Raw genomic sequence first — 25,500 nt, 5'->3', positions numbered from 1 at the left:
TGTTTTTGGGACACATTCTGTTAGAGCTTATGCAATGGGTTATGGTGAGATAAAAGATCTTTGATCCTCACTGCTTTCTTCAGTGTTGGCTAACGTTTTCACTTCTAACAGCATCCTGTATTTCCGTCTGTAAGTGTGAAAGCTGTTCTTGTAGTCAATGTTTGTGTCTCTGATACTATTTCAGATAGGAAGAAGGACCTGAGTAAAATGAAGAGTCTCTTGGATATCCTGACTGATCCTTCAAAACGGTAACTTTTTTCATTTTGTCTGGATATCAGGTTCCCTAACTCTTTCAGAAATTTATTGTTCAGCATCCAGCTATGTTGGTATTAAAGTTGGTTGGGAGGGTTCAGGCAACAGAAACACTTAAGTTGAGTTGACTGTTTTGTGATGACGGACTTTCTCCTCTTCTGCAGATGCCCTCTGAAGACACTGCAGAAATGTGAAATTGCTCTGGAAAAGCTGAAGAATGATATGGCTGTGGTACGTGTTTTGCTTTGCTTTAGCAAAAGATAAGTGATTCATTTTTATGTTGCTTATGCCATTACAACTTCAAGTAGAGCTGGACAGAATAAGAAAATGGGGGAAAAAATGGGCAAACTTCACATAAATCACCTTGTAGGTGAGCTTTCAAATCCTTGTGTTCTGTGCGAACACTTGAGTAATTCTTTCTGTGAATTTTTGCTGCTGATTTCAGGACATACTTCTGAAAGTGGAAAATGCAGACTTCTTAATGTTACCACATGCAGTTTTGAGAATTGTTTGCATTTTATGCGTTGGAAGTTTACTGCTGTAAAGTTGTAGAGATGTTTTTATTTGTGGTGACTATTAAGAGAAAATGTGGTCCTTTTGTGTTATAGCCTACTCCACCTCCTCCCCCAGTGCCCCCCACCAAACAGCAGTACTTGTGTCAGCCACTTTTGGATGCTGTCTTGGCCAACATCCGTTCACCAGTCTTCAACCATTCCCTTTACCGTACATTTATGCCGGCTATGACTGCAATTCATGGCCCACCAATCACGTATGTATCCTTAACCAGATGTTTGTATTAAATGTTTGTTTTTTTTAGGAAAAAAATATTTGTTCAAACTGTTGAAAGAATGGATGGGTTTATGGCAAGGTTTGAGTTGTACCTTTTTCCTTTTTACACCTGTAAAATATCCGACAAATGTGGTGTTGGTATAATGTTTTCACCTAGTTCTTTTGTGTATTGTGTTTTACATAGGGCCCCAGTTGTCTCCCCTCGAAAGCGGAAATATGAAGAGGATGAAAGACAAACCATACCAAATGTCTTACAAGGGGAAGTTGCAAGGTTAAATCCTAAATTCCTGGTGAACCTGGACCCCTCGCATTGCAGTAATAATGGAACAGTTCATCTTATATGCAAGCTAGGTAAGTGAGAAGACACGAAGGGCTGAATTCAGAAAGAACTGTTGATCTTGATTCTAGAAATTTGAAGAAGTTTTTTTTTGCTTAGTTTTAAAATTTGCTAACCTGTGACTTCTGTGTGAAGTCTGTACTTATCAGTGTTGTAGAGGAGCTACAGGGAATGCATGGAAATTTCACTCATGCTAAACAATCCGTTCCTCGTACTGAGGGTTGAAATCAGTGGACTCATACGTTGTCTTGAAAATTACTTATTGCTGGCAACAGTCTTGATTCTTGACTTGATTTGTGCTGATATGTGAGAATTGTTCCATCTCCAATGAGTCGGATGGAGAAATGGTGAGTTAATCTCTGGAAGGGTCTATCACAATTTGTACTAATGATGACTGACAATGATGTATGTTCGAAAAAGGAACTCAGATCACAACTTTGTTGTTTCTATCTCAGCTGAGTAAGAAGACAGTGTTACTGTCTATGAACTTGTTTTGCTTTTGGATTCCAATGGGGAAAACAGATTTTTTTCCTCCCATTGTTTGAGAAATCTGAACTGTTCTCATCTTAATGTTAGTACAGAAGGCACCTAATTCTCAAAAATGAGGTGTCCAATTTAGTGAAGGTCTGCTAATGAAATGATTGGCAATGTGCAAAAATGCTTAAGAGATGGAGCTGTGTTTTGCCAGGCTTTCCTAACAAGAAATTAAGTGTCGTTAAAGTGAGCAATGAGATTGCTGTACAACAGAAATGGAAAAGTACACCTTGGTTCCTTCTTGGTGCTCAGAGACTAGAAACCATGCTGAATGATGTATGAAAAAAATGTACATACAGCAAAACATGCTTTATTCTGATGGGAAATGTGCTTACCTTCTAGATGACAAGAATCTTCCAAACGTCCCGCCACTACAGCTCAGCGTTCCAGCAGACTATCCTGATCAGAGCCCTCTGTGGATAAAAAACCCTAGACAGTATGGTATGAGGATGCTAGTGTGACATTTTGGGGGCGTGTGTATGTAGTAGTGTTGGGGAAATTTGAGGACTGTGTCTGTGTATTTATAACTCTATCCATTATCTTCTTTTCCAGCAGCCAATCCCTTCTTGCAGTCAGTGTATCGGTACATGACTTCAAAACTATTGCAACTTCCAGACAAGCATTCAGTCACAGCACTCTTAAACACCTGGGCACAAAGTATTCGTCAAGCCTGCCTCTCTGCTGCATAACATCTCACTTCCTAAATCGTGAATCAAGAAATAAGGTCTTGAAAGCTGGCCTTTTCCACGTGTCATTGGAAAACCACAGGCATTTTGGGGAGGTTACTTCAGAAGAAAGAAGCCTTATGTTGTTTTGTTTCTAGGTGTCGGGTTCAGTAGAGAACCTGGTGTTAGATTTAGCTTTCATGCTTTTTATCTTCTGCCTCTGTGGACTTTTGCCAGCATTTTCAAATATACAAAATGTGTATATATGGTTCTTGAGACTGTATTAGGAGAAGTTTTTATTGTCTTCTTAGAGAAGAAATTATTTGTGGACTTCCATCAGGGAGTCTGATTGTTAAAAGAGGAAGCAGGGAGAGAATGCTCTAATTTGCTTCAGTTTGCAGAGTGCCAGTATTTCTTTCACATTGTATGTTTTGTGACCTGATGCCACCCCAGAAATAAATAAGCTGCAGCTATAATGTGCTTGCGAACTTCCCTGTTTTGGAAGGAATCTTTTGCCTACTAGCTTTGCCCAGGAATGGGATAAATTATAGCCTTTTAAGGGCATCCCTCAAATATGTGAGATAAATCTGGGTAATTATGTTGGGGAAGAGGGGAGACCAAATAGAAGAGAATATATTTAATAGTTTTTTTTAAATGATACTTTGTATAAATGGTTTTTGGTTAGCATGGACCACATTTCTCTTGCTCCAAAAATGAGGTGATCAGAAAGAGGAGATATCAGTGTGCACACTGACTTCCCCTGTAAGAATATGTGTGTGTAAAGGTGGTGGTGAAACAACAGTTTAAAGCTCTAGTACCAGAAATCAATCCAGCAGCCTTGTAGCTATATGTTGTCTTTTACTGATGGAATAGAATCAATCTCTAAGGCATCTGGCTTACTTGGGGGAGTTGATGCAGTTTAGTGGAAATGCTTCCATACTACATGGTGTTGTTTTTAATTATTTTTTTTTTTTTTGAGAGTGAAGGAAGAAACAGGAACAGAAATGACAACTAATGTTTTGTGCCTTGAGCAATGATGGGCACTCAAGCTGGTCACCAGCTAGTATATAGTTGGGCACTTCTAATGAGAACACTTGCCATGAGTAACTATAAATTCATGCATAGTGTGATTGTTTTTTTTCCCATTCTTGTAATTTGTTCACTCAACTTCCTAGTGCAGAAAAATTTCAGATTTTCCCATTACATCCTGCTCCACCTCTCTGTACTGTGCAGCAAACCTTAAAGAGTAGCTGGACTCTCTTACGGTAGTGTCATGAAATTGCAATGACCTATGTAAATCTGTGTGATGTCAAAACTTCTAGGATTTTTTAAATGTGGGTACTTAGTAAGCACTGACTGAGGCAGCAGAATGCTATCAGTATTTTGTATATGAACTAATGCATTATCTGTTTGTTTCTATTGTAATAAATTTATTATTATTCCTGTGTTGGATGCTAACATTATGCTGCTCTTCCCATGTTGATCCTCAGATACCAGTTCTGTTGCATCCATTGGATGATGGTTACTTTGTTCTATGGTAAGTGAAAGCTCATGCTTTGAAGGTCAGGAGAAGAAATCATACATGGCTCTTCATTCCATGCAACACTATCTCTACTGTTCTCATAGTGAATTGGAAGACCTGGTCAAGAGATCAGTAATGGTGTCTACAAACAAAAGATGTATTTTTTTAACAGGTACTGTTACGTGACTGCCTCTTTGCACCAAAAGAATCAGTGGCGTCAATCCAGTTCTGGTGGAGAGATGTTCACATCACAAAAGTTTTGTCTGTCTATAATTGTCATAACCCAAGAAATGAGGATGGAGACTTTTTTAAAGCTAAAACAGACGGTCTAAAACAGACATTTATAGCATTTGTTTCTTAATTTGGTTAAAGCATACCTGGAAATGGATGCAAAATATACTATAAATGTCCCTCAGGTTTACAATACTTCCCTTAGTGCAGTTTTCAGAGCTGTCATTGTGGTTTTCTTTCAAAAACGACATAAGATGTTATACTGAGAGGTTGATGTGGGGTAGGCATCCTACCATGCCACAACATTTCATTTGGGAAATAAATATTGAAAACTGTTGATCATGTGTCTGCAGCACGTCAGGTTAATAGCTTGATACCAACATAGATGGGTTTCTTTTCTGTTGATGCGCAAACTGTCATAAACAGGCATAGATATTTTCAAAATTAATAAATAAATGCAAGGTTATTCCCAAATCCTTGGAAAGGTGCACCAAGTTGGGAATAAATTATCATCAGCGTTTGGGTACTTTATCAGCTGTCAGGGGCACTGTCATTTCAAAATCAATTCAGAAAATACATGTTATGAACAATTTAGGGATTCGTACCTTTCAGAAATAGACAAGTATGTTGTGAAATCAGAAATACGGAAGCCTGATCCTTTCATTTCTTGAACAACTGGTGTACAAAATGAAGTCATAATCAAACTTTACTTGAAATGAAGTGATAATAGCAGTTGAACATTTGTTGTGGAAGTCCAGCGTAAAAGGTCAAAGGAGTCGTAAGGAAACAAGATGAAGAACAGGAGTGTTGACTTCAAGAACAGTTTGAAGATAGCTTCTTTTAATAGCCTGAGTTCTGCTTCTCAACAAAGTTGTTCACTAGTGTTTCATTGGTGGCAGAATCGCCTTTTTTTATAGTGGGCATTGGGTGGCTATCAATCTGATTGCTAAATAAATATTGTGATTGCCTGAAACAATTTCCTTTTCAATTAGGAAAGGTACTAAGTTACAGTTCTTGTCCTACTGCTGAGCTGTGTGGTAGTGTCCTACCTGGCTGATTAGACTTCCAGCTTCAGAGAGAACTTTTACCTCCCCAAAGTTTTGTTGTTTTGAATGAATTAGTTTTTCTTCCTGGAACCAAGGACACTTTGGTGTTGGATGTTCCTGTTCTTCCAGATTTGTTAACTAAAGCACACCTCTTGTATGGGTGCAACAACTGCTCTGACCTAGTTCATTTTGTACAAAGGGAGTAGCTTTATTGCTTGTAGAACCAAAGGCAAAATTTGATCATAAAAGGCATGAAATATACTAGAGAGAAATTTGTAGCTAATGTTGACACATGCTAGTGTCTAAGTGAAAGGAATTCTTTATAATTCTATGCTGATAAAAAGCTATCTCCAAAAGAGGCTTATATTACCATGCATCCTCTCTATTTCTCACCTATGAGTTTTCTGAGAGTGTTTCATATAGACAGCACCTCTATTTGAGAAGGGCTATAGGAAGCAGTGCAGTTCCTATCCTCTGAGTCTTCTTTGTTGACAACAGGCTCAATATTGAGGCAGCAGTATGCCCTGGCAGCCACGAAGGCAAACCTCATTTTGGGGTGCATTAAATGCAGCATAACCAGCCTTACCTTAAATAGTGTATGCAGTTCTCAATCCCACAGTATAAAAAGCATCCAGAGGAGGGCAGTGAAGCTGGTAAAAGGACTGGAAAGTATGCCCTGCAAGGAGAGGCTGAGGATGCTTGGATTGTCTAGTCTGACAAAAAGGAGACTGAGAGTCAACCTCGTTGCTCAAGCAGGGCCAGTCTATTCTACCTGGTAACAAATGACAGCATGCATGGGAATGACAAGTTTCTTACTGTGAGGAGGGCACTCGAATGCTGGAACAGGCTTCATAATGAGGTGGTTGATGCCCCATGCCTGTCAGTATTTAATATTCAAGAGTCATTTGGATAATGCTCGTGTTAATATGCTTGAACTTTTGTTTAGCCCTAAAGTGATCAGGCACTTGGACTCAGTCTTTTTAGGTCCCTTCTACTTGAATGATAATGTGAATCTCTGAGGAAGTGGGACTGGTAATAAATAAGCAAAGGCAATTTTTGTAATGAGTATAGTTTCTTTGCGTGGATTCATGTTGGGAAGTGACAGAACATTAGTTTTCTTTTTTCAATTGTTCTGGAATTATTTTCCCTTAATTCTCTTTAACCCTCAGAAGTCACCTAGCTCCTTCTTTAAGCAGTCCTGCTTTCAAAGATAGAGTGGGGGACTGCAAGGAGTTGACTTAGTTATAACCTTGATAGGATTTCTCAAAGTAGAGTGAACTTGGTGATAAACAACTGATTGTAGTACATAGGTATGACTTCTCTTCTGTTTTTTCAAGTTCTCACCCTTTTTCAGGAGTGTTCCTGAGTGGCAGTTTGGGCAAGCACGTAACTTCTGTATTACTGAATAAAAATGTTTGTAGATGTATACTTTGCGAAAGAAACAAAGCAGTGGTTATGATTTCTCCCTAATCTAGTTTGAGGAACAACCTTAATGAATGGTACTTCTGAGGGAGCTGAATATGTGTGTAGGTTAAGCTGAAGGATGGAGTCCTGTAGGTGCTGTAAAATGGCATGGAATAAGGTGAGTCACATCTGGATAACCTACTAAATACATGGACTACTGTGTAGTGCAACCAGATAAATGCTATCCTTCAGACCAACAGAGTTTAGGCCATGTCTCTAGAACAGGGGTTGCATTAGTAGATAATGTATAACAGATAACAATGACTTTAATATATCTAGCATTCACAATGAAAAAGAAACCGGACCTTTGGTCTCAGTGTGGTGGCACATTCTTCCCATGCTCAAAAAAAAACACTCACATATACTCAATTGCATAGGAAAGCTTTTATAAAAATAAAATTTACATTGAATATTCCACACAACCACAATTGTTTAAAAACTCAACTGACTTTAGTATTTAAAAATACTTTTAAGAAGATCTGATAATTCACACAGTTTAGTCATTGAATATCCCAGGATGATTTATTTTACAAGTATAAGCTGAGAGAAGGAAATTAGTGTTCATGTGGTTTCCATCCTTCATAGAAGAAAGTCATTATTACGGCATAAAGAAAATAGCCTAACAGGATAATGAACGTGCAACCTACTGGCCCAATGTAAAACCAGGATGCAATGAAGTACATCATTAGCAAGGAAACGAGAGTCCTGTAGCTAGCCAGAAACCTCAGACTGATTCTTGGTCCCCAGTTCTGGTTTGTTCTGTCCTTCAGCACAGGACTATACCTGATTTTCTGTATGATGTGGGGATTGGTAAGATGATAGCGACAAAATCTGCCAACAAAATCTTCCCTGGAGCAAAGCACGTCCATCTGATCAGCAAACTGAGGTAAGAAAAGTTCAAACATTAGTTTTCTACTGCAACTAACAAAGCAAGTCTAACTTATTTTTACAATTTTCTTTTATAGGATGAGGATAGGGGATAGGAGTATTATAAGAGATTTTTTAAAAGTATTTCAAATACAGTAAAGCAGTTCTTTTTAAGTGTAGACTTCCATCCTATATCACACCAATAGGAAGAAATAGATTGCTTTTTCTATCTTAGTTGCAAAAAAGAACAGGAATTTGCAATGAAAAATATAAAAAGTTGGTACTGTACTTACCCTTTCATTAAGTGCTGAGGATAAACGAAATAAGAGGCGGACAAGAGTGGCATTTTCATAGCTCCGGATGGGCTGAAGCTCAGTATCTCCTTGATACTGTACCTCAAATCTACGTAAGCCATTTATCATCTAGGAACAGGAAAATAAACCCTGTATCTAGTAGCTCCCATTTGAAATGCCTTTATAGTGGAACCTCTCTTAGCCCCCAGAAAAAATGCATTTCTCTTGGCTGTAGAAGGTAACTTTTCTCAAAAACAATGTAGGGTAGCAATATGGAAACTTTCTTCTCTTACCTGGTACCTGCCAAGAGGTGTAAGAATGAGGCCATCCTCACTTTCAATGCAGTCTGGAAGCTGTTTTTTTCCATTCTCATCTTGAGCTGTCCCACACTTCATCATCATCTGGGTCAGTTGTGCTTCATTCAGCTACTCAAGAATAACAAACTTCTAAAGCATATGTTTGATCTACTTTCATCTATTTCATTTACCTTCACAAACTCCTTAACAGTGGAAGCCTTTGACAGCCAGCACAAGAAAGCCTTAACATCACTTCCCTTAGAAATGAAAAGGAGAAAATCTCCACATGGGCATTTATCAAATCCCAGAGAGATGTTTTGTTATCTCCTGACTCCTGAAGAGTTGTAAAACAGCTGTCTTCTCAGATCTGTACGAGTGAGTGTGGTAAACAAATAAACCTGTTCTAAGTTTAACTAAAGAAACAGGCAACATCTAGTTCCTCCATTCATCTATAGCTACAACTGTATGGTGTATTTTTGTAGTTCTTTACATTTAGTAGCTAGAAGACTGTTTTTAGAGTTTGAGCCATGCAGTGGCTATACATAAACATGAGAGTAGGCATAATTTAAGACTCAACTTTGGTATCAACTATTGTAGAGTCCAACAGAGTGGTCACAAAGTTTGCTTGATAGAAGTTCAGAGCATCTAGTTCCATTTATATTGAAAAGGGTTTTGAAGTGTTTGGGTGAAGTAAAGCCTAAACAATGTTTAAAACAAAGTTTTCTAGCTGGATCACTGGATGGCTTTGTGACCCCACAAAGCACAAGAACTAGAAGTACATTTGAGGAATCCTGATTCTTATTCACGCTGCCACATGGGAAGTTATTAGAAAGATGTTACATACCTTAAAGATTTGGCATAAATATTCCAATGCTTTCTCTAAATATTCATCTGTTTTTTTGATGCTGTCTTGCCCAATTTCATCAAGGTCGTTGCCAGTGTAGGAACCATTCATCTCTGATGGTGTAAATTTAAACCATGAAAAGAAGGAGTGGCTAGCACTTGTCTCTGCAGAATGGTCAGATATGGATTTTGCTGTCTGCTGTGCCTGACAGATTAACTGAGCCAGTTTTAACACCTAAAACAAACAAAAAGTAATTAAATACGGGGCATAAAAGGCAACTAAGCATCAGTAGAGGGATAAAACTGCCTTGACGCTTGGCAGAGAGCGCAAATCCAGACAACTTGCTCTTTTAGCTCATGTGGAATTGTGCTACGACTGTCAGTTGCATTTCCAGTTGCTGTTGAAGTACTTAAAGAAGAGCTCTGCTTGTTTTTTAGCTGCTTTTTTTTCCTAATGCTAGTTTCATCTGAATGGCTGATGGATACTGATCAATACAATAAATCAGAAGTTTATAGTAAGCATATTTGAAAAAAAAGTACTAGCAATATAGGACTCTAAGGTAGCAAGCACTTAAATTAACTTATTTGGTAAAGAGTGAGTAGCATTTTACACCTGTGCTAGATTGAGACCTCTGATTCCAGAAGTCACCATCAGCAATCTTCTAACTATATGGTACTGCCGAATGGAGTTTTCTACCTTATCATGTGGATGCTCAGCATTAAGATAACACCTGTCAAAATAGAAAGACTTTAAGAAATTTGCTTACCAGATTCCTGACTTCTGTGCCAAACATCTGTTTATACTGGAAGTCCTGTCCTTCCAGGCTATAAACATGACTCTTCACCTTAAATGAGGCATCTGTAATAGTCGGAGGCCATGATGAGAAGAAGCTTCCAGAGAGCGTGGGGGTCATAAAAAGTCGGTGTTGACGATGAGGCATAACAAGTTCTGGCTCCAGGAATAATTGTTCTCCTAGAGTTTGAAAAGAGTAGTGAAGATGGTTACGCAATATTCTAGCTTTTGCCTGGGGGAAAGTCTAGCTGAAAGGATCTTAAAAGCACGTTGCCAAGCAGACTTAGGTAGATATGTAGCTTTTCCATTTTAATCCTCTCCACACAGAGCAGAAAATACTCCTGCATTTAAATCAAAGTGCATTTAAATGCAGACCACATAGCATTTTAAGCCTGTAATTGGTTTCCAACAAGGGCATTGGGGAATCATGACACTTAACACTTTGATACTTGTCAAATCTTGACTCTCCCAAACTTACTAATTATCCTGAAGTACATCCATGACTAGCTCTTTTGTTAAATATAGACACATTTAGAAATATAAGAAATTCTAATCCTGAGCTAAATAACCAAGTAAAACCATTGTAAGAAATACCAACTTTATTGTAAACACACAGTATTGTGTTCTTCATTCTTCAAAGAAAAATTGCTGAAAGAAGTCTGATTGTGACCACAAGTGAACTGTAGACATATTAAAACAAAAAAGTGAAAACATGCAAATATTTGAATAGCTAAATGGCATGTAAAATAGGAGAGTAAATCTATTCAGTGCTTCTGAGATAAGGTGTAGCTTTTGAGAAGAGCATGAGACAGGATAGCATGAGATATCAAAATATCCATTTACCTTTCAGAATCATTTCAGCTAGGTTGGGCTGAGCAAAGACCTTGGCTACTCGGAACACCATGAGCGCATTTTTTGGACTGACCAAGTCTGTTCGAAGAGCTCTGTTCAGAAATCCTACAAACAGCTTAGTGTACATAAGTAGGTTTTCCTGAATGAAGGCAGCCCTAAAAAGTGAGTACAGGATTTGTGAGTACAGTTATGTAAACAATCATGATTTTGTCTTCCGGGAAGCAATTAAGGGAATGTTTTTATACTTTCTCTGGAAAGATCCCCTATTTGCACTGAAACAAAAGAATACTCTCAAAACAAAAGCTTGTATCATGAGATGTCATCTCTTTTCCTGTACAGGAAGCTAATTCAGATTGGTGGATGCTTCCTGAAATCCTGTTATTAGACTCAGGATCTGCATAAACTTGAGGCTTGTTTCAGATTACCCACAGCTGCTTTCCTACTTACCATTTCTCAGACACACTGCGAGGTAGGAGCTCTGCAGTTTGAGGTGGTTTTTCAGGAGCATACCTCCAAGGCTGCAAGTAACTTAACCACATCTCAAGAACCTAAGCAAAAATCATAGAACAAGTGAGTAGTGATAGTTCTTTAAAAGGAAGATGGAAAGATTTTTTGGTTAGCTATTGTAAGTACTGGTCTGATTTTTTTTTTCCTGCTTGCAGAAAGTAGTATTTATACTATCTTTCTACATTACATTAATACTATATTACTTCTGTTTATGATGTTATTAGGTAAGACCCATAATTAGGTTAGAACCTCTAAGAAGGCATCTGTTTGAAGAGTAAGACCTGTTTCTGTTCAATCAAGAACTGTTTTCAGTGTCAGAAAACTGAGCCAATGCCATGTAGTAATTCTCCCCAAAACGTATTAGACATAAGGTGACAAACTGGTATGCTTTTCCTAACATTAAATGGTAGTGTCATATAAACTATTTCACTGCTTTATGGAAAAAAGAAAAAAGAGATTTGAAGACCAATAGAGAGCTGCTAAACAGCAAAAACTAAGTACTAGTTTTATTGACTACATACTCAGGAAGATATGTAGATACATACTGCTCTGAAAGAGGCATCCAGGGGCCAGTGGCCAAAGCAATGTTGCAGAAAGATATAAAGTTTCTGCTGGACAAACCGAGGAATCACAACCCTGCAAGAAGATTCAAATATTGTCAAATCAGCAGCAAATCTTTAAAACAACTACCCATCCCCTTTCCACAAATGCAAATACAGAAAGGACTGACCCAATTTTGTTCTTTCTTAACTGAAGCTATTTCTGGCCACTGAATTTCAGTTCAACTGCATCTGTAAAATTCTCCATTAACCTTAACCAGAATCCTCTGGTAGTATTTTCTTTTCTTTGACTCATACCCTATCAGTTTAACAGCAAGACCCCTGTATTTTGAAGCTGACCTCCCATCTAATGGACTTGAGAAACATTGTTTGTTAGCTGTCACATAGGCTGAATAATGTACTTCTGTACTTCAACACCTCAAGGAAAGCAGTTTGTCAGGGAGAAGATCTGTATGTTCCATAGACAGGCTGCTCATGTACTTACGTACCTTTTAAACTCCTCCAGTGGGCTGGCTGTGTGGGAGTGAGCTGAAGGGGAGAGAGGCTCTGGTTTCAGGCTGTTGCTGAAAGCATGCAAATGCTTTACGAGAAGTCTTACCACTAGCACATGCTCTTCAGTGGGTTTAAATGACTCCTAGATTTGAAGCAAAAGACAGGAAGATAGCATTATATGCTAACTCTCCAGGAGATAATTCAGGAAAATTAAATTTTCAGATCAAAAATTCAAACACAAGAAATACTCTCTCGTTCAGGCTCTTCAGTGTAGTTTGGTGCCAGGTGACTTTAGACAGAATTGCTCCCTAGGACAAACTGCATCAGTCTTTTGCCATCATTGGTTCACTAAGAAACAACCAAGTATTTATGGTGTGATTGTAAGAAGCATCTACAGTATCTCTGGGCATTGAATTTCAAGCCAGCATTCTCTGTGTGAGCATAACAGAACAGAATGCATAGATTTCCACTTACCCCATCTGAAAAAAGGATTCAGCTGTTCGTTATGGTTATAAGTTCACTGCTGCAAACAGCACAACAAATCCTTTGTTATGCTCTTGGCTGACTTTCCTAAGAACTCTCCTTCCTATGCTATTACTCATCTGTCTTATACGAAAGGATAATCATAGGAAGAGTTACAGTAAGAATATGAACTGCTTCAAGTCCTGCATGATTTTGCTACTTCTAACATTGTTATAGGTAGAAGTAGCCCAGGCGGAAGTAGCACAAAGAGTGATGGTGAGCCACAGTGATGTTGCTAACATGACTGAGTGTATGATATAGCAGCAAGATGAATGAGGTTAAAAAAAAAAAAGGAACTAGTTCTTCTGGGTGAGTGCTCAACACAAGAGCTCCTCTGCTGCACAGCCTAGGGACAAAGCACTAACTCCTTTGCTACTGTAATCTGCTTTAGGAGTAGTGAACTAACCTCAATCCGCTACTGAAGGTGGTTTATAAGATACCATTTGTATTCTAAATCTCACAGCTCTCATTTATACAAAGTCAAGAGGAATGTAGATGAAACTAAAGTTACAGCTGCAAGTATAATGGATGATGCTGGAAGAGTGTATTAGACAGTAGCTGCGAGGTATTTCCAGGATTCCACAATGAAGCTATGCTGAGGTAAGATTTTAAATATGACTGTAGGGGACTGGCAGGTGTATTATACTAAAAGCCTCTGCTTCCTGAATTCAGCAGTAATTTCACTGCTATGGTTCTATATACACACATATATAAACTATATTGTGTATGGGTCTATGTCCTTTTTGTCTGCAATGCCTGAGGCAAAGCAGATGTCTTTCTACATTCCTCATCAGGTCAGACTTTTTTCTGAAGGTTTTACTACACCATAAAGTTCACTCCAGGAAAAGATTCAAGGCATGATGACAGACCTCTTAATATGGTAGATCTGAGTGTTCTCTAGGGGAGCAGGTAACGTGTTACCAGTTCTAATGCAGGTCTTATACTTACCAGCTCCTGGTAAGTAAGCATGTTTTCTAGTCCTACTGAGCTTAGATAAAGATCCCTAATAGTAATTAAATTTAGTACCCTGCTATAGGCCTTGAATGGGTGTCACTTTCTAAAAATTCTAGACTCCCCTTGAAGGTGCCTCTGGAACTTGCAAAGCCACCATTTCAATGCAAGGTTTCAGATCACAGCAGTAGTTTCTCCACATACAAGTTCTTACTTCCTCCTAGCCAGAATCAACAACGTGACGAATGTTACTGTTTTAAAAGTATTGTTCCTCATAACTGTTTTGGTTGTCAAACTTTAGCTTAATGGATATGTTTTTTTTCTTTAACATGTTAATTAGATATAGTTTTTTTTTTTTTAAAGAGTTAAAGCCAACTATTAGTTCCTGTTTTCCTTTTTAAGTAGTACCTTGAGATTTCATAGTACTTAATATAAAAATAAAGGATTTAACAGCAGAAAAATTCAATATAGTGCTAAAGAGCTTTATAGTATAGTAAGAGCTTTATACTGTATATGATTAGCCCTCCCCTTTCCCAAAATGAAAACCCAATGAATAAAGAGCTGGAGTAAGGAAAGAGGAATCAACAATCCGTTCCAACAGGAATGTTTTTACATGCACATTTCCTGAACAATCTGCAAGTGTACCACGTGTGTTATTTTGCAAACACTACTACAAATTTGGCACTATCCAATGGTATTTCACTGGCCAAAAAGAAACTAGACGTTACCTTCCTTCATTTTACGTAACAGCCATGCAAATGCTGAACTTCCACACAAAATTTGCTTAAATGATTGGCTCGTGAAGGGCAGAAATGTGTCAGCAGTGAGGCCAGTTCAGACACCAAAAGATGTTAGCATGGCTGATAAAAAAAACTCATTCTACAATGCATTATAAGAATACATCTCTAAAAACTGAGTTTCCAGTTAGTCCTAATATGCTAGACTTTAACTGTTTTCTCCATGAGCTTTGCTAGTAGCCCTCGCTATCTGCTTTCACTAAAAATTTAGTAAATCTCAATGTGGTGTACTCAATCAAGTTGTAAAACCACATTTTATCTGTACAGCAGCTTTTTCTGCTAGCACCAATACACTTTGCAGATTATAAAATGGAACAAGATTTTTAAAAAGGAAACAAAATGAAAAGATGATAATACTTGGTATGCGTGGAGGGCCTGGTAGCTGGATTGGGCAGGACTACCGTGGTGTTTACTGGAGATACTGAGTCGGTAGTGGAGAACCTCCAGCTGAGACAACAGAAACAAAAAAGGAAGGGGGGAGGGAAAAAAGGAGAGAAGAGAGCAAGAGAAAAAAAAAGTGAGAATGAGCCCAAGGAAGAAGGGTGGGGGGAAAAAAATGAACATCACAAATACTGTCAGGGACAACATATCACAATAACAACTGCAGCCACAGTATCCTCTTCTTTTTGGTGTTCATTAGCATGATTTCACAATGTTGCATACCCTTTATCAACCTGCAAATACAAGTGGGATCAGGGGTCAAAGAATGTGCAGCTGTGGGCTGTTTTTTGCACACAGAGCCTCAGAGCAAATAGTGGTAGGGGATATGGAGCTTTTGCCAAATATACTACAGTCAGACCTGCATCAGGTCTGCAGGAACAACTGATCCAAACTGAGTTTGAAAGCTTTGTCGTCAGTGTAGAAGCAGGGTTTGTATACTGGGAAGAAACTGAAATTAGTATTTTCTTCTTCCCAAAGATGAAGAGGAGGAAAAGGTTGGCTTTTTAAAATCACTGTGAGCCTGTCCAGTAAGTTTCCAGTTCAGAGAAATCGTCAGTCCTCTGCTTCTACTTATAGGCTATCTGTGAGGGCTGCAGGTCTTGCGAATTTCCTTAGGAGGAGAAATTGCTTTTACTGTTAGGGAAACATGAGTGTCTAAAAGGATAAGTGGCAAACCCAACATACAGCATGTTGTATGCTGATGCAAAGGCATCTAGCTTTAACGCTGAAATCCCTGCAAGCCTCTGCCAGACCCCTTCTTGGTAATGTACAGAGTATTTTTTGGACAATGTGACGGTGAACAGGATACTGTAGCAACAGTGACACACATGTATGAAATTATGAAAAAACATAAAACAAAACGTACACTACACAGATCCCAATGACTACTGTTAGGCAGCTAAACTAACTCTCCAGATCACACCTCTGCTATCATTGATCAGCCCCTATTCAATTTCTTCTAGTGCCAGTTGGTATCTTTTGGTTTTATACTTTTCTAGGAGTGGTAGAATTGTTACTGTAAGCTCTTTGACAGCTCAAACACATCATCCACTGCATAATCAACAGCAAGAACCTGTTGTCTAATGGGTGTTCCACATGCAGTGCTGGGGTTTCTGGCACATGGCATTGGAAGGTCAGGAAGCATTACGTAAAGTGTCAATCTCTTAAGAGTTCAGTGTGATTACAGCAGAATGAAATAGGAAAAAAGATGCTGCACGCTTGGGCTCTGGAACATCTGAGGAGAAAGTGAATGGAGAATGTAAAAAAACAGGGAAACAGCTCAATTAATGGAGAAAGCAGTGAAACTCAGCATAACAAATAGTGACAGCCTACGTTCCCACCAGACACAGAAAGAATTCAAAGCAGGAAAAGTAGAAAAGAAAGCGTATCTTCTCAAAAGGAATTCTTTACTATTTGTTCCCTCCCTTCTAAAGAGATGTCTGTGATGAGAAGAACCTATCATTCCTTGAGGCACTTCACAGGAAGAAGTTGGATATCTGGGATTTGAGCTGGCCCATCAATACAAGTCTGGCTGCTGGACAAAGAAAGAACAAGTTCTGTGGAACCCCATACCACCCTCCAATACAGGTGTGTAACCATTTCAAGTCACTAATAGTGAAACAGGTCCCAGATTCAGGGATCAGTGGTCACTAATTGCCCCTCCCAACCACACAAGGCTAAGTGGCATCAAGTGAGTCTGCATAGTTATTAATCATTTTAAGAACAAGGTTTAGGGTGTTCTTGGATTTCCAGTCGAACCCTTTAACCCTTATGTTAAAACAAAATTTTTATTTCTGTGTATTTTCCTTCCTCGTTTGAGGAACTATGAAACAAGCTATTATCCTAAAACTAATGTACAAAGCTTTTTAAGTAACACTGACTTATGAACAGTCCTGTCCCCTGCTCAACTAGAACCTTTCCTCAGTCCTGCAAGAGGGGTCCTTTGTCCATTTTTTGATGTCATGGGGAATTAGTCCCTTACTCAGATGTTTGAAGCCCTAAAGAGTGAAGGCCCTGCTTTTTTGTTTATTTTTTTTTAAATTCAAGTCCACAGTTGCTTCCTGTAAGGGATGAAAGTAAAATATCATGTAGTTGTGGCCTCCAGTTGTGGTTTAATACACCTTGCAGAGGAGCACAAAGTGATGAATTTTAGAAAACTTTAAGCTCCTCCAAGTCCCTACTTCATCATCAAAGTTGCTGTCTAAATTGTTGTTTCCTAATAAAGAGAACATCTGAAATACAGAGGGTGAACAGAGGAGAGAAGTTTAAAGCAATCATCATTTCTGGCTTAAGCACAGCGCTTGATGCACAGAGACTAGACAGACAGACAGATGACAGGTACTTCAAGCAAAGCCTTCCCATCACCAGTGCATAGCCATGCTGCTGGGGGTCTCAAGTGGAGACTTTACAACATTAGTAAGAGTTTGCAGTTTAACCTTAACTTTAAAAATAAAAGACAGAACCCATTGCGCTTCAGCTCTTCCCCAGCAAAACATGTGTTTGCTATTTTAACGCCTGGTGAAGCGGAAGATTAGAATTTCTCAGTTGATCAACCTGCGTGTTTCACACGGGAGTAAATCCTGTGTAGCTTTTACATTTTTTCTTCTCCTATAAAGTCCCACTACATCTCAAGAGGGAATTCTGAGGATCAAAAATTTCTCCTCCAAATTCCCATTGCATTTATAGTGCCTAGTGTTAGCCTCAAAAGCACTTAGTTTTCAAATGCAATAGCTTTACTGGACGGCCACGACAAACTGCTTAAAATAGTGCACTGTAAGAGAACTTGCAAGATGTTCTGAACTCTGTAGCTACAGAGCTGCTTCTGACACCATTCTATGGTGAAAAGCCTGCTTTGGAATACAAAATAACAAAACTGGTTTATTCACTTATTACTAAGCTGTCATTCAGTTTTATTTCCCATTTGCATTTGGCTTTATGCTATAAAATGGTTACAGATTTTAGAAATAACACATGGGTATTTCAGGAACACTGAATTGCTATTACTGCTGGACATTAATTTTGGATTATTTTAGTAGCTTTGTTGCCCCAGCAGGATTTAATATGGCATTATAATACGATATTTCCACTCATTTAGTGCTTTGATTGTTGTGACCATCCCACAAACTCATCTTTAAAAAACAAAACAAAAAAAAAAAGAAACAAGTTCTGCAATGAAGGCAAGTCTGGATGACACACTTATTCACAACATTTTCTGTAACTGGAGACTAGCATTTTTGACACACTGACACAGATGCTTTGACAAGTTCTTTCCTTTGAACAATATACCAAAAAACAAAACAAAACAAAAAAACACCTCTACTTAGAACAGATGGTTTTACCCTAAGATAAGAAGTCAACCACCAGGTGATGTTCATGAATGAAGTACAAGCTGTTACCTTGACATGAGGGGATTGCATTTTCTGATACATTTCCAGTGAATAATGATGAAGCCACATTTCAACAAATATCTGTAAAAGAAATATTTTCTGAGCTAAGGGAAAAGAGAAATAATCCAAGTCATGTCAGTTACAAACTACATACAGAAAACCACAGTATCTAATTTGAAAACTAAGCTGTAATTGTAAATAGGCACCTATTCAGAGATGTTTCAGGTTATCATATAAAGTCATGACAAATGACTGAGTTAGCACAGTTTAGAGGTGCTAACACATCGGTAATTCAGTTCAGCTAAACAGTAGGAAGTTGTTTGAGAAAAACTGTTAAGTCCAGATTTTCCTTTCAACCCCTGATGGTGAACAGAAGCAACTTTTCTGCTTTTGCCCTTTGCTTAGAGCATAGAATTGAAGTTTTTTGTTTGTTTGTTTGTTTTTTAAGTTTGCATATTTTTTTCCAGAGAATTTTCTACATAGAGACTGGTTGCTAGGTATTCAATCTAACAAAAAGATATGAAGTGCCTTTCTATATTGCAATTTAACAGTTTAACAGTACTACTTTGTTTCACTAACAGAAAAGAACAGCTGCACTGCCCAGTGCTGCATACAAGCGAGAGTAAAACAGACTAACTCTATCTGTTTTAAAAAGAAGACATCCCTCAGCAACAAGAAATGTGTTTTTTCCTCCTGCCCTAAATCCAACTTACTTGAAGCAGTGTTTCTGATCTCCAGATCTCCTGGGAAGCAGGGTCAGCATTGACAGAAGGCTGATGGGCAATGTGCCGTTTCAGCAAGCTGGTGTGGTGCATGCCATAGGAAGTGAAAGGCACTGCTGGAGACCTGTAATGACAAATTAATATAAGTACTGAAGTCATTAAGCCTCAGGACAGGGAGATGTATCATTGCTTTTGATCACTGTTTTGTAAAGTGGGAAAGAGTTGTTAAGAAGTAAAACTTAATAGTTGATAAAACAGCATCTTGCAGAATTTCAAAATGTAATGATTAGTCATTTTAATTTAAAAACAAAGCACATCATTATTCATACTGCATTGAACCAGCTTGACCCAGACCTTATGTCACGTTCAGCAACATTTTATTTTTTTTAATTTTTTTTTTTTTTACTTTCTCCAGTTGTATTTTTTTCCCTTTTCCTTTCGTATTCATGAAATGTATTCAAAATGCAATTATAAAAGATATTACTACTCTTTTTTTTTGTTAGAATAAGATTGCTAACATTGATAATACTCCAAATGTAGTGATTTCATTATATGATTTTATAATAAATATGTCCCAGCTTTTTATATTGGGAAGTTATAACTGGAATCGATCAACAGATGATTCTTTGTTGCTTGTACATACTTTTTCTGTTCCAATGACAGATACGTTTCAGACTTTCAAATGAAACCTCTATGTTAAAATAGAGTGAATATAACACAGAATCATAGAACAGCTTGGGCTAGAAGGGACCTTAAAGACCATCTAGTTCCTATCCCCTTGCCACAGACAGGGATGCCACCCATGAGTTCAGGCTGCCTGGGGTCTCACCCAACCTTGGTCTTGAACACCTCCAGGGATGGGGTATCCACAACCTCTCTAGGTAAGCTGATCCTGTGCCTCACTGCCCTCTGAGTGAAGAATTTCCTCCTAACCTCTAATCTAAATCCCCCCTCTTTCAGTTTAAAACCATTCTCCCTTGTCCTATCATTATCTGCCCGAGCAAAAAGTTGCTCTCCATCTTTTTTTTTTTATTATTTTTTATTATTATAAGCCCCCTTTAAGTATTGAAAAGCTGCAAGGAGGTCTCCCTGGAACAAATATAGAATTTATATAAATATATATTTTTATTTCTGTAATAAATACATAGTGATGATAGAGCAGAGGTGTTCTCTTCCTGTTAGAAATTTAGTTCCAAAAAGACACATTTTATAAGGAGTGCTCCCCAAATCTGCCTCTGGCACTGTAGTCGTTACCTGGGAGTCGGGGAAGGGATGGCTCCACCAGGATTTGAAGAAGGTGGAGGAAGGACACTTCCTTCTGTGGGTAGGAAACACTTCAGGTATGTGTCCACCAAGATGAAGTAAGCACTGTTGGAAGGGCTGATGTGATGGGCGATGGGTGAGTTCTGAAACAGACACACAGGTTATGCTTGGAGTTATAAACTGTTCCTAGCGGTGACTTAAAGTGGGCATCTGCTACACAGCCTTATCCATTTAGCATAAATAGTCAAAAGCCCAACAAAGACACTTTGGAGCAAAGTTAAAGCAACTAGTTGTATAGGAACCACTGCTGTGAATGTAATGAAGTATGAGAAGAGTGCATTGCAAGTGACTCAGCTAACAACAGGAAAAGAAACCAAATAACCAAACACCACAGCACGCTGCTGTGATTTTGACTGTATAAATGGTGTTAGTGGAGGAAGGGGTAGGAAACTCACTGGGAGGCCACTGCACGCTGTTTGTACATTGTTGGGCAGACTGCATGCTGGTGCATACAAGTATTTTGTCTATCACCCAATCTTACATCATCTCCTTAGAGAACTGAACCAAAGCAGTAACAGCAATAGTTCTATCTGTACTTTTAGGATTTAATTTAGCTAGACAGCACCTCAGAAGGCTCTTAAAGCATTGTGAAGACAGGCTTAGGCTATTTAAGGGAAAAAATTGTGACATGTACTTACCTTCTGTGTAATTAAACTAATTGCAAAATAAAACATGTAATATTCAAATGGATCTGGAAGAATAGAGTCAAGGATTAGATTAAAAAAACAGGTACAGCTGTTAGATAGCTAGAGATGCTGACTGGATGTTAAGTTTGTTTTGTCAGGGGTAAATTAATTTGTTAGGGACTTAACAGCAGATTCAGCTTTGACTTCTTGTTTTCCAACTGACTTCAACATACTAGTAAGTTAAGTTTTCTCTATGTGGTAAGATGTGGTTGCATTACGCTTCTTAGCACGTTAGACTAACAAACCAGTGCAGTGGCAGCTAGATGGCTTCTAACAAGCACACAAGCTGCAAATTTAATGTGTCTTTTGGCTTTTTCTATGCTATTACATAAAGTAAGAGTAGTTACAAAATGAAAATAGTGAAATACCGGCCCTAGTAAAGTCACTGGACTTTTGTTTTTGACTTGAATAAGGCCAGAATTTCCCTAAAGGTTTATACAAAGAGGACAAATTTATTTTTCATTGGCTTCTAAACATGTCTGACTTGTCCAGACTTTTCAGCATGACAGCGATTTACCATAAACATATAATAAATACATAACAATTACTTTGTAACATCGCAATTTTAGACAATTAAGAGGAATTAAATATCCAACTGCTGAAAGGATACTAAGAGCCAAATTCAAACCTAAGCCACCAGATGAAGGAAACTGGACTTTATTGTGGTATAGAGAGCATTCTGGTAGGACTTGCTCTTGTATTGAAGCCTTCACAGGACCCTAAAAGACAGAGTAATGACATATCAGTCAGGCTACTCAGCATACTCACAGCGTATGTTTTCAGATTGTGAAGCTCTGCTGCATTCCAGGAGCATGTCAATATTCATCTCAGTGGGATTTTACTGCATTGCAGTATTTCCTTGTGCAAATCCATGCTCTTTAGATAACTACCAATTTTTTCACAGAAAACGAGTATTTCAATGCAAGGAAAAAAAAAATAAAGCCTTCACAAAGACACTTCCAGTTGTAGTGGGAGCAGCAGGAGACTGATGTCTTTATGACAGCTTTGTTAGGGTAACTGAGCTGTGGGCTAGCAATTGCTGAATACTTAACTGATGCTTCTTTTTTTAAAGGCTGTAGAAATATCTAGATCAATTTCTAAATAGCATGTAAGTGGTCAAAATAATAGAAATACAGTGAAAGAACTCTGCAGATAAACACTTTTGTATAGTTGTTATGTGTTATACTTCATATCCAGGACAGTAGTAGGCCTTCAAACACATGGGCTAAAGTGCTGCCAGAGAACTCACTGTTCCCTGATGAGCTTGGAAAACTATTTTCAATTCCACAACTACTGGTACACCACTTTCTCTGGGGACAGGATTAGAATCAGAGTGCACCTTTCCTGGCTGAACAGCACAAATATCTAGCTGCAGACAGCCATCATCTCCTACAGTTTATGGTCAGGAATTCTCCTTTCCAGGCTACCATTTAAGGATGCTCTATGACTGGAGCACTAAGGCTATCAACATGACCTATATCAAATGCTACATAGAAAGCGTGTGCAATGTTCCATGCAATAGCTGCAAAACCAACTACATTCTCTTCTTACAAATTTTTCAGTTACTCACTGGAAGATATGAGACTGGGAAATCATATCTGTACTCTTCTGCTTGGAGTTTGTATACCAGCTTCATCATTGGACCACTGCAAACAAGCATTGGAAAGAAAATCCACAGTAAGTACCCTCTTCTGTCTCACTATTGTAATTATGTTTGCAGTAACGGAGAAAAGTTAAGTGCTGGTTATTCATTCACCAGACCTTTTTCTGTACTGAAATGCATGAGTTTACCTGGGGTCCAGGAAATCCAAAGCCACAGAATATTCAGTAGGATTTGTTCTTCCTTGCAAACAGCGAAGGTTCCAGCCTACGATAATGCCGTCCAGGCTACCAAAAATGCTCTCCACCAACCATGGGAAGATGCTGTGTAGTTCCTTTAGGAAAAACAGACACCAATAGTTAATGTATGTGCTTCCTTACTTGAACAATCTCTCTTGTAGGCTCCAGAGTGCACACAGATAGTCTGCCAGCTGTTAACAGGACCCTAGTTAACAGGATTAGTTATTACTGTTTCTAGATTATCACTATCTGGGCAGAGCTTCCATTCAGAGTAATTTATTATGTTTCAGCAGTTACAGGAATTCTGTCCTGACTTCTGATCTAACTCAGGATGCCACAATACTGATCAGTATCACATGCAATTATTTGTTAGATCGTAAACATTGGTTTCCCCCATAAAGAGGGCTGAAAGCTATACAAGTGCAGTCCGCTAAAACAACTTTTTAGTGACTGGAAAAGTTTTTTTTTGTTTTTAATTCTCGGAAATACCGGATTCCCACTGCTTCACCAGAGGGCCTCAAAGCTCTGGGTAGTGGGAGCAGGAGCAATGCCGGGGGCACACTGCCGGCCGCTCACCTTGGCGGGGAACTCCTCGATCACCGTCTCCAGGTCGTGGCACCTCTGCGCGAAGGGCTTGTTCACGCAGTCCGCCTTCAGCGTGGCCTGTCGGAAAGCACACGGGGAATCAGGGCACAACGCTTACAAAAACGAGCCCGCGCCGCCGCGCCCGGCATCCCTGAGGTAACACCGCCCATAAACTTGCAGTCGGCGGTGCCCACCCCGCAGCTACTTCACGGGGCTGCTCCCGCAACCGCCACCGCGGCCCCGACCCACCAGCAGGAAGCTGGGCTGCTGCAGGTGCGGGCCGGCCATGGTGCGCTGTGGTGCGGTGCCGTTCCTCCCTCCCGCTCCCTGCCGCCTCTCCTCAGCGTCACCACTCCCGGGCGGCGCAGGGCGCTGACGCCATCTTTGTCCCGCCTCCCCTACCGGGGCGGGGGCTGCAGGTTGCCATGGCGACGGGCCGGCGGCTTCCATGCCTAAGATGGCGGCCGCGCTGAGGGGGGTGGGATGCCATTGTGCTCCTTGCGTGCCTTGCGCTGGTGTGAGGGTCAAAAGGTGCTAAAATGTAACCGTGGCCCCAAGCTAATGGCAGTCAGATGTTAATTCCGTGGGTTTTGGGGCATGATGGATTCCAAGCTGAGTCCAGCGTTTGCTCAGATGGCGGTGTTTGTAGGGAGTCTTGTGAGCAAGGTGTGTGCGGCCTGGACAGAGCAGAGAGACCTTGCTGATCAGATGTGTGTGTCCCCAGTGTTCAAAGGGACAGCATTCCTCCAAACTGGGGGCAATTTAAAAACAGAGCGTATTAGAGGAAAATATCAGAACGCTGTGACAGAAAACTTGGAGTTCTTAAATAAAAAGGACTGTATTAAGTGGCCAGAAAGCTACATCAGAAAAGGAGGCAGCTATGATGCGAGACCCCAACGGAGATGAGAGCAGCATCCATCAGTTGAGCTATGGGAAGCAATAATTGCATATTTCAGGTTAAGAGAGTTGCTGAGGGAAGCTGGAGTCACCTGGAAAGGATAGATGGTGAGACACACGGAAAATCATTTTTCAGAGTATACTGAGGGCAAAAGAAATCCTTCTGCTGGTAATATCCCACTGATAGGTAGACAAGGTGAAGCTGAAATTGGTTACAATGCAGAAGAGTGTTTGGTACCTGTTTATAATTCACGTTTAAAAGGAACCAAGATGGTGTCTTTAATTGCAAAGCACCAGTAATTTGTGTGCAGGAAAACTGGATGGATAGAGAAATACTCTACTGCTCATTTTCCAAAAGAAATGGGAATTTCAGGGAAATTCCAGAAAACCAGAGGAATACTCATGTTTTGCTAGTCTTTAGAGAGGAAATTCCAACCAAATGTCTAGGAAATAATAATGAATTGTCTGAAATACGAAAGTCAGCTATATTATTAACATCAGTAAGCATGATTCCAGAAAATAATCCTGCTCAGAGAAGTTTGGTTTTGTTTGTAATAAGATTTACAATTTTTGTCAAGAAAGGTCAGTGTGGGTGAAATGCAGACTTGCATCATTGTTTTGACTGTATTTTATGCAAGATGCTGGAATAGTTGAGTGAAATGTTTTGTTTTAGGTTGTGTAGGAAGTCAAAGAAGATGACATGCCCGTATGCTCCATCATTTTCATTAAAATTAAAAAAAAAAAAAAGTGTAAAAAATGTGTTAGGGAGAAGAAAAGAGGAATTCCTTTTATAACATCAGCTCTGACCCAGCCTTTATTCATCAAGTTCAATAGGGTTATTCACAAGTGAGAAACGATTCAATGTTTACATAAATGCTTACAGGATCAAAATTAAAAATGGTATGTTATTGCTTGGTGTTGGCATGTGCTTCTGGTCCCACCTGCTTTTCCCAAACTGGGTCTGGAAACTGCTTTTTGGTTTTAGATGAAGGTAAGAGGAGCAAAGGC

The 25,500-nt window shown here is 39.2% G+C and overlaps 2 protein-coding genes across 8 annotated transcripts in view; one reads left to right on the top strand and one right to left on the bottom strand.

Moving 5' to 3' along the window:
* Positions 1 to 4,040, top strand: part of MED15 (mediator complex subunit 15) — a 35,183-nt gene extending 31,143 nt beyond the window's left edge. For 3 of the 4 annotated variants that reach the window (XM_068654016.1, XM_068654018.1, XM_068654014.1), the window contains 6 exons: positions 185 to 248; positions 417 to 483; positions 861 to 1,021; positions 1,226 to 1,392; positions 2,255 to 2,353; positions 2,465 to 4,040. In XM_068654016.1, the coding sequence (XP_068510117.1) occupies positions 185 to 248; positions 417 to 483; positions 861 to 1,021; positions 1,226 to 1,392; positions 2,255 to 2,353; positions 2,465 to 2,601 (695 nt within the window). In that variant the 3' untranslated portion in view covers positions 2,602 to 4,040. The remainder of the gene's footprint in view (positions 1 to 184; positions 249 to 416; positions 484 to 860; positions 1,022 to 1,225; positions 1,393 to 2,254; positions 2,354 to 2,464) is intronic. The other variant, XM_068654015.1, reaches the window with a different exon arrangement.
* A 3,169-nt stretch (positions 4,041 to 7,209) lies between these two features.
* On the bottom strand, positions 7,210 to 24,003 carry SMPD4 (sphingomyelin phosphodiesterase 4). Of its 4 annotated transcripts, none has more exons than XM_068654010.1 (19): positions 23,845 to 24,003; positions 23,587 to 23,673; positions 22,963 to 23,105; positions 22,742 to 22,817; positions 21,782 to 21,890; positions 21,124 to 21,176; positions 20,417 to 20,568; positions 19,154 to 19,286; positions 18,393 to 18,521; positions 14,971 to 15,060; positions 12,340 to 12,485; positions 11,837 to 11,927; positions 11,232 to 11,332; positions 10,776 to 10,939; positions 9,907 to 10,112; positions 9,141 to 9,374; positions 8,294 to 8,425; positions 8,001 to 8,129; positions 7,210 to 7,721 (listed from the first exon to the last, which is right to left on the bottom strand). In XM_068654010.1, exons 1-19 carry the CDS (start codon positions 23,881 to 23,883, stop codon positions 7,395 to 7,397), a joined length of 2,541 nt encoding a protein of 846 aa, XP_068510111.1. In that variant the 5' UTR covers positions 23,884 to 24,003; the 3' UTR covers positions 7,210 to 7,394. The 4 variants fall into 4 exon arrangements, with proteins under 4 accessions (XP_068510111.1, XP_068510113.1, XP_068510112.1 ...); XM_068654012.1 differs by having other exon boundaries at positions 18,450 to 18,521; XM_068654011.1 differs by having other exon boundaries at positions 21,800 to 21,890.
* Between the last annotated feature and the right edge of the window lie 1,497 nt (positions 24,004 to 25,500).

The sequence above is a fragment of the Anas acuta genome, chromosome 17, assembly GCF_963932015.1.
Source record: "Anas acuta chromosome 17, bAnaAcu1.1, whole genome shotgun sequence".
In the NCBI taxonomy this organism is placed as follows: domain Eukaryota; kingdom Metazoa; phylum Chordata; class Aves; order Anseriformes; family Anatidae; genus Anas; species Anas acuta.
This window is presented reverse-complemented; position numbering and strand designations above follow the sequence as displayed.

Bases quoted from the DNA above. Each gene is read 5' to 3' on its own strand.
- SMPD4 (XM_068654010.1), bottom strand. From the start codon at position 23,883: ATGGCCGGCCCGCACCTGCAGCAGCCCAGCTTCCTGCTG. The intron at 23,674-23,844 runs GTGGGTCGGGGC...GCTTTCCGACAG, and splicing joins AGCAGCCCAGCTTCCTGCTG to GCCACGCTGAAGGCGGACTG. The intron at 19,287-20,416 runs GTAACGACTACA...TTGTCATTACAG, and splicing joins ATCCCTTCCCCGACTCCCAG to GTCTCCAGCAGTGCCTTTCA.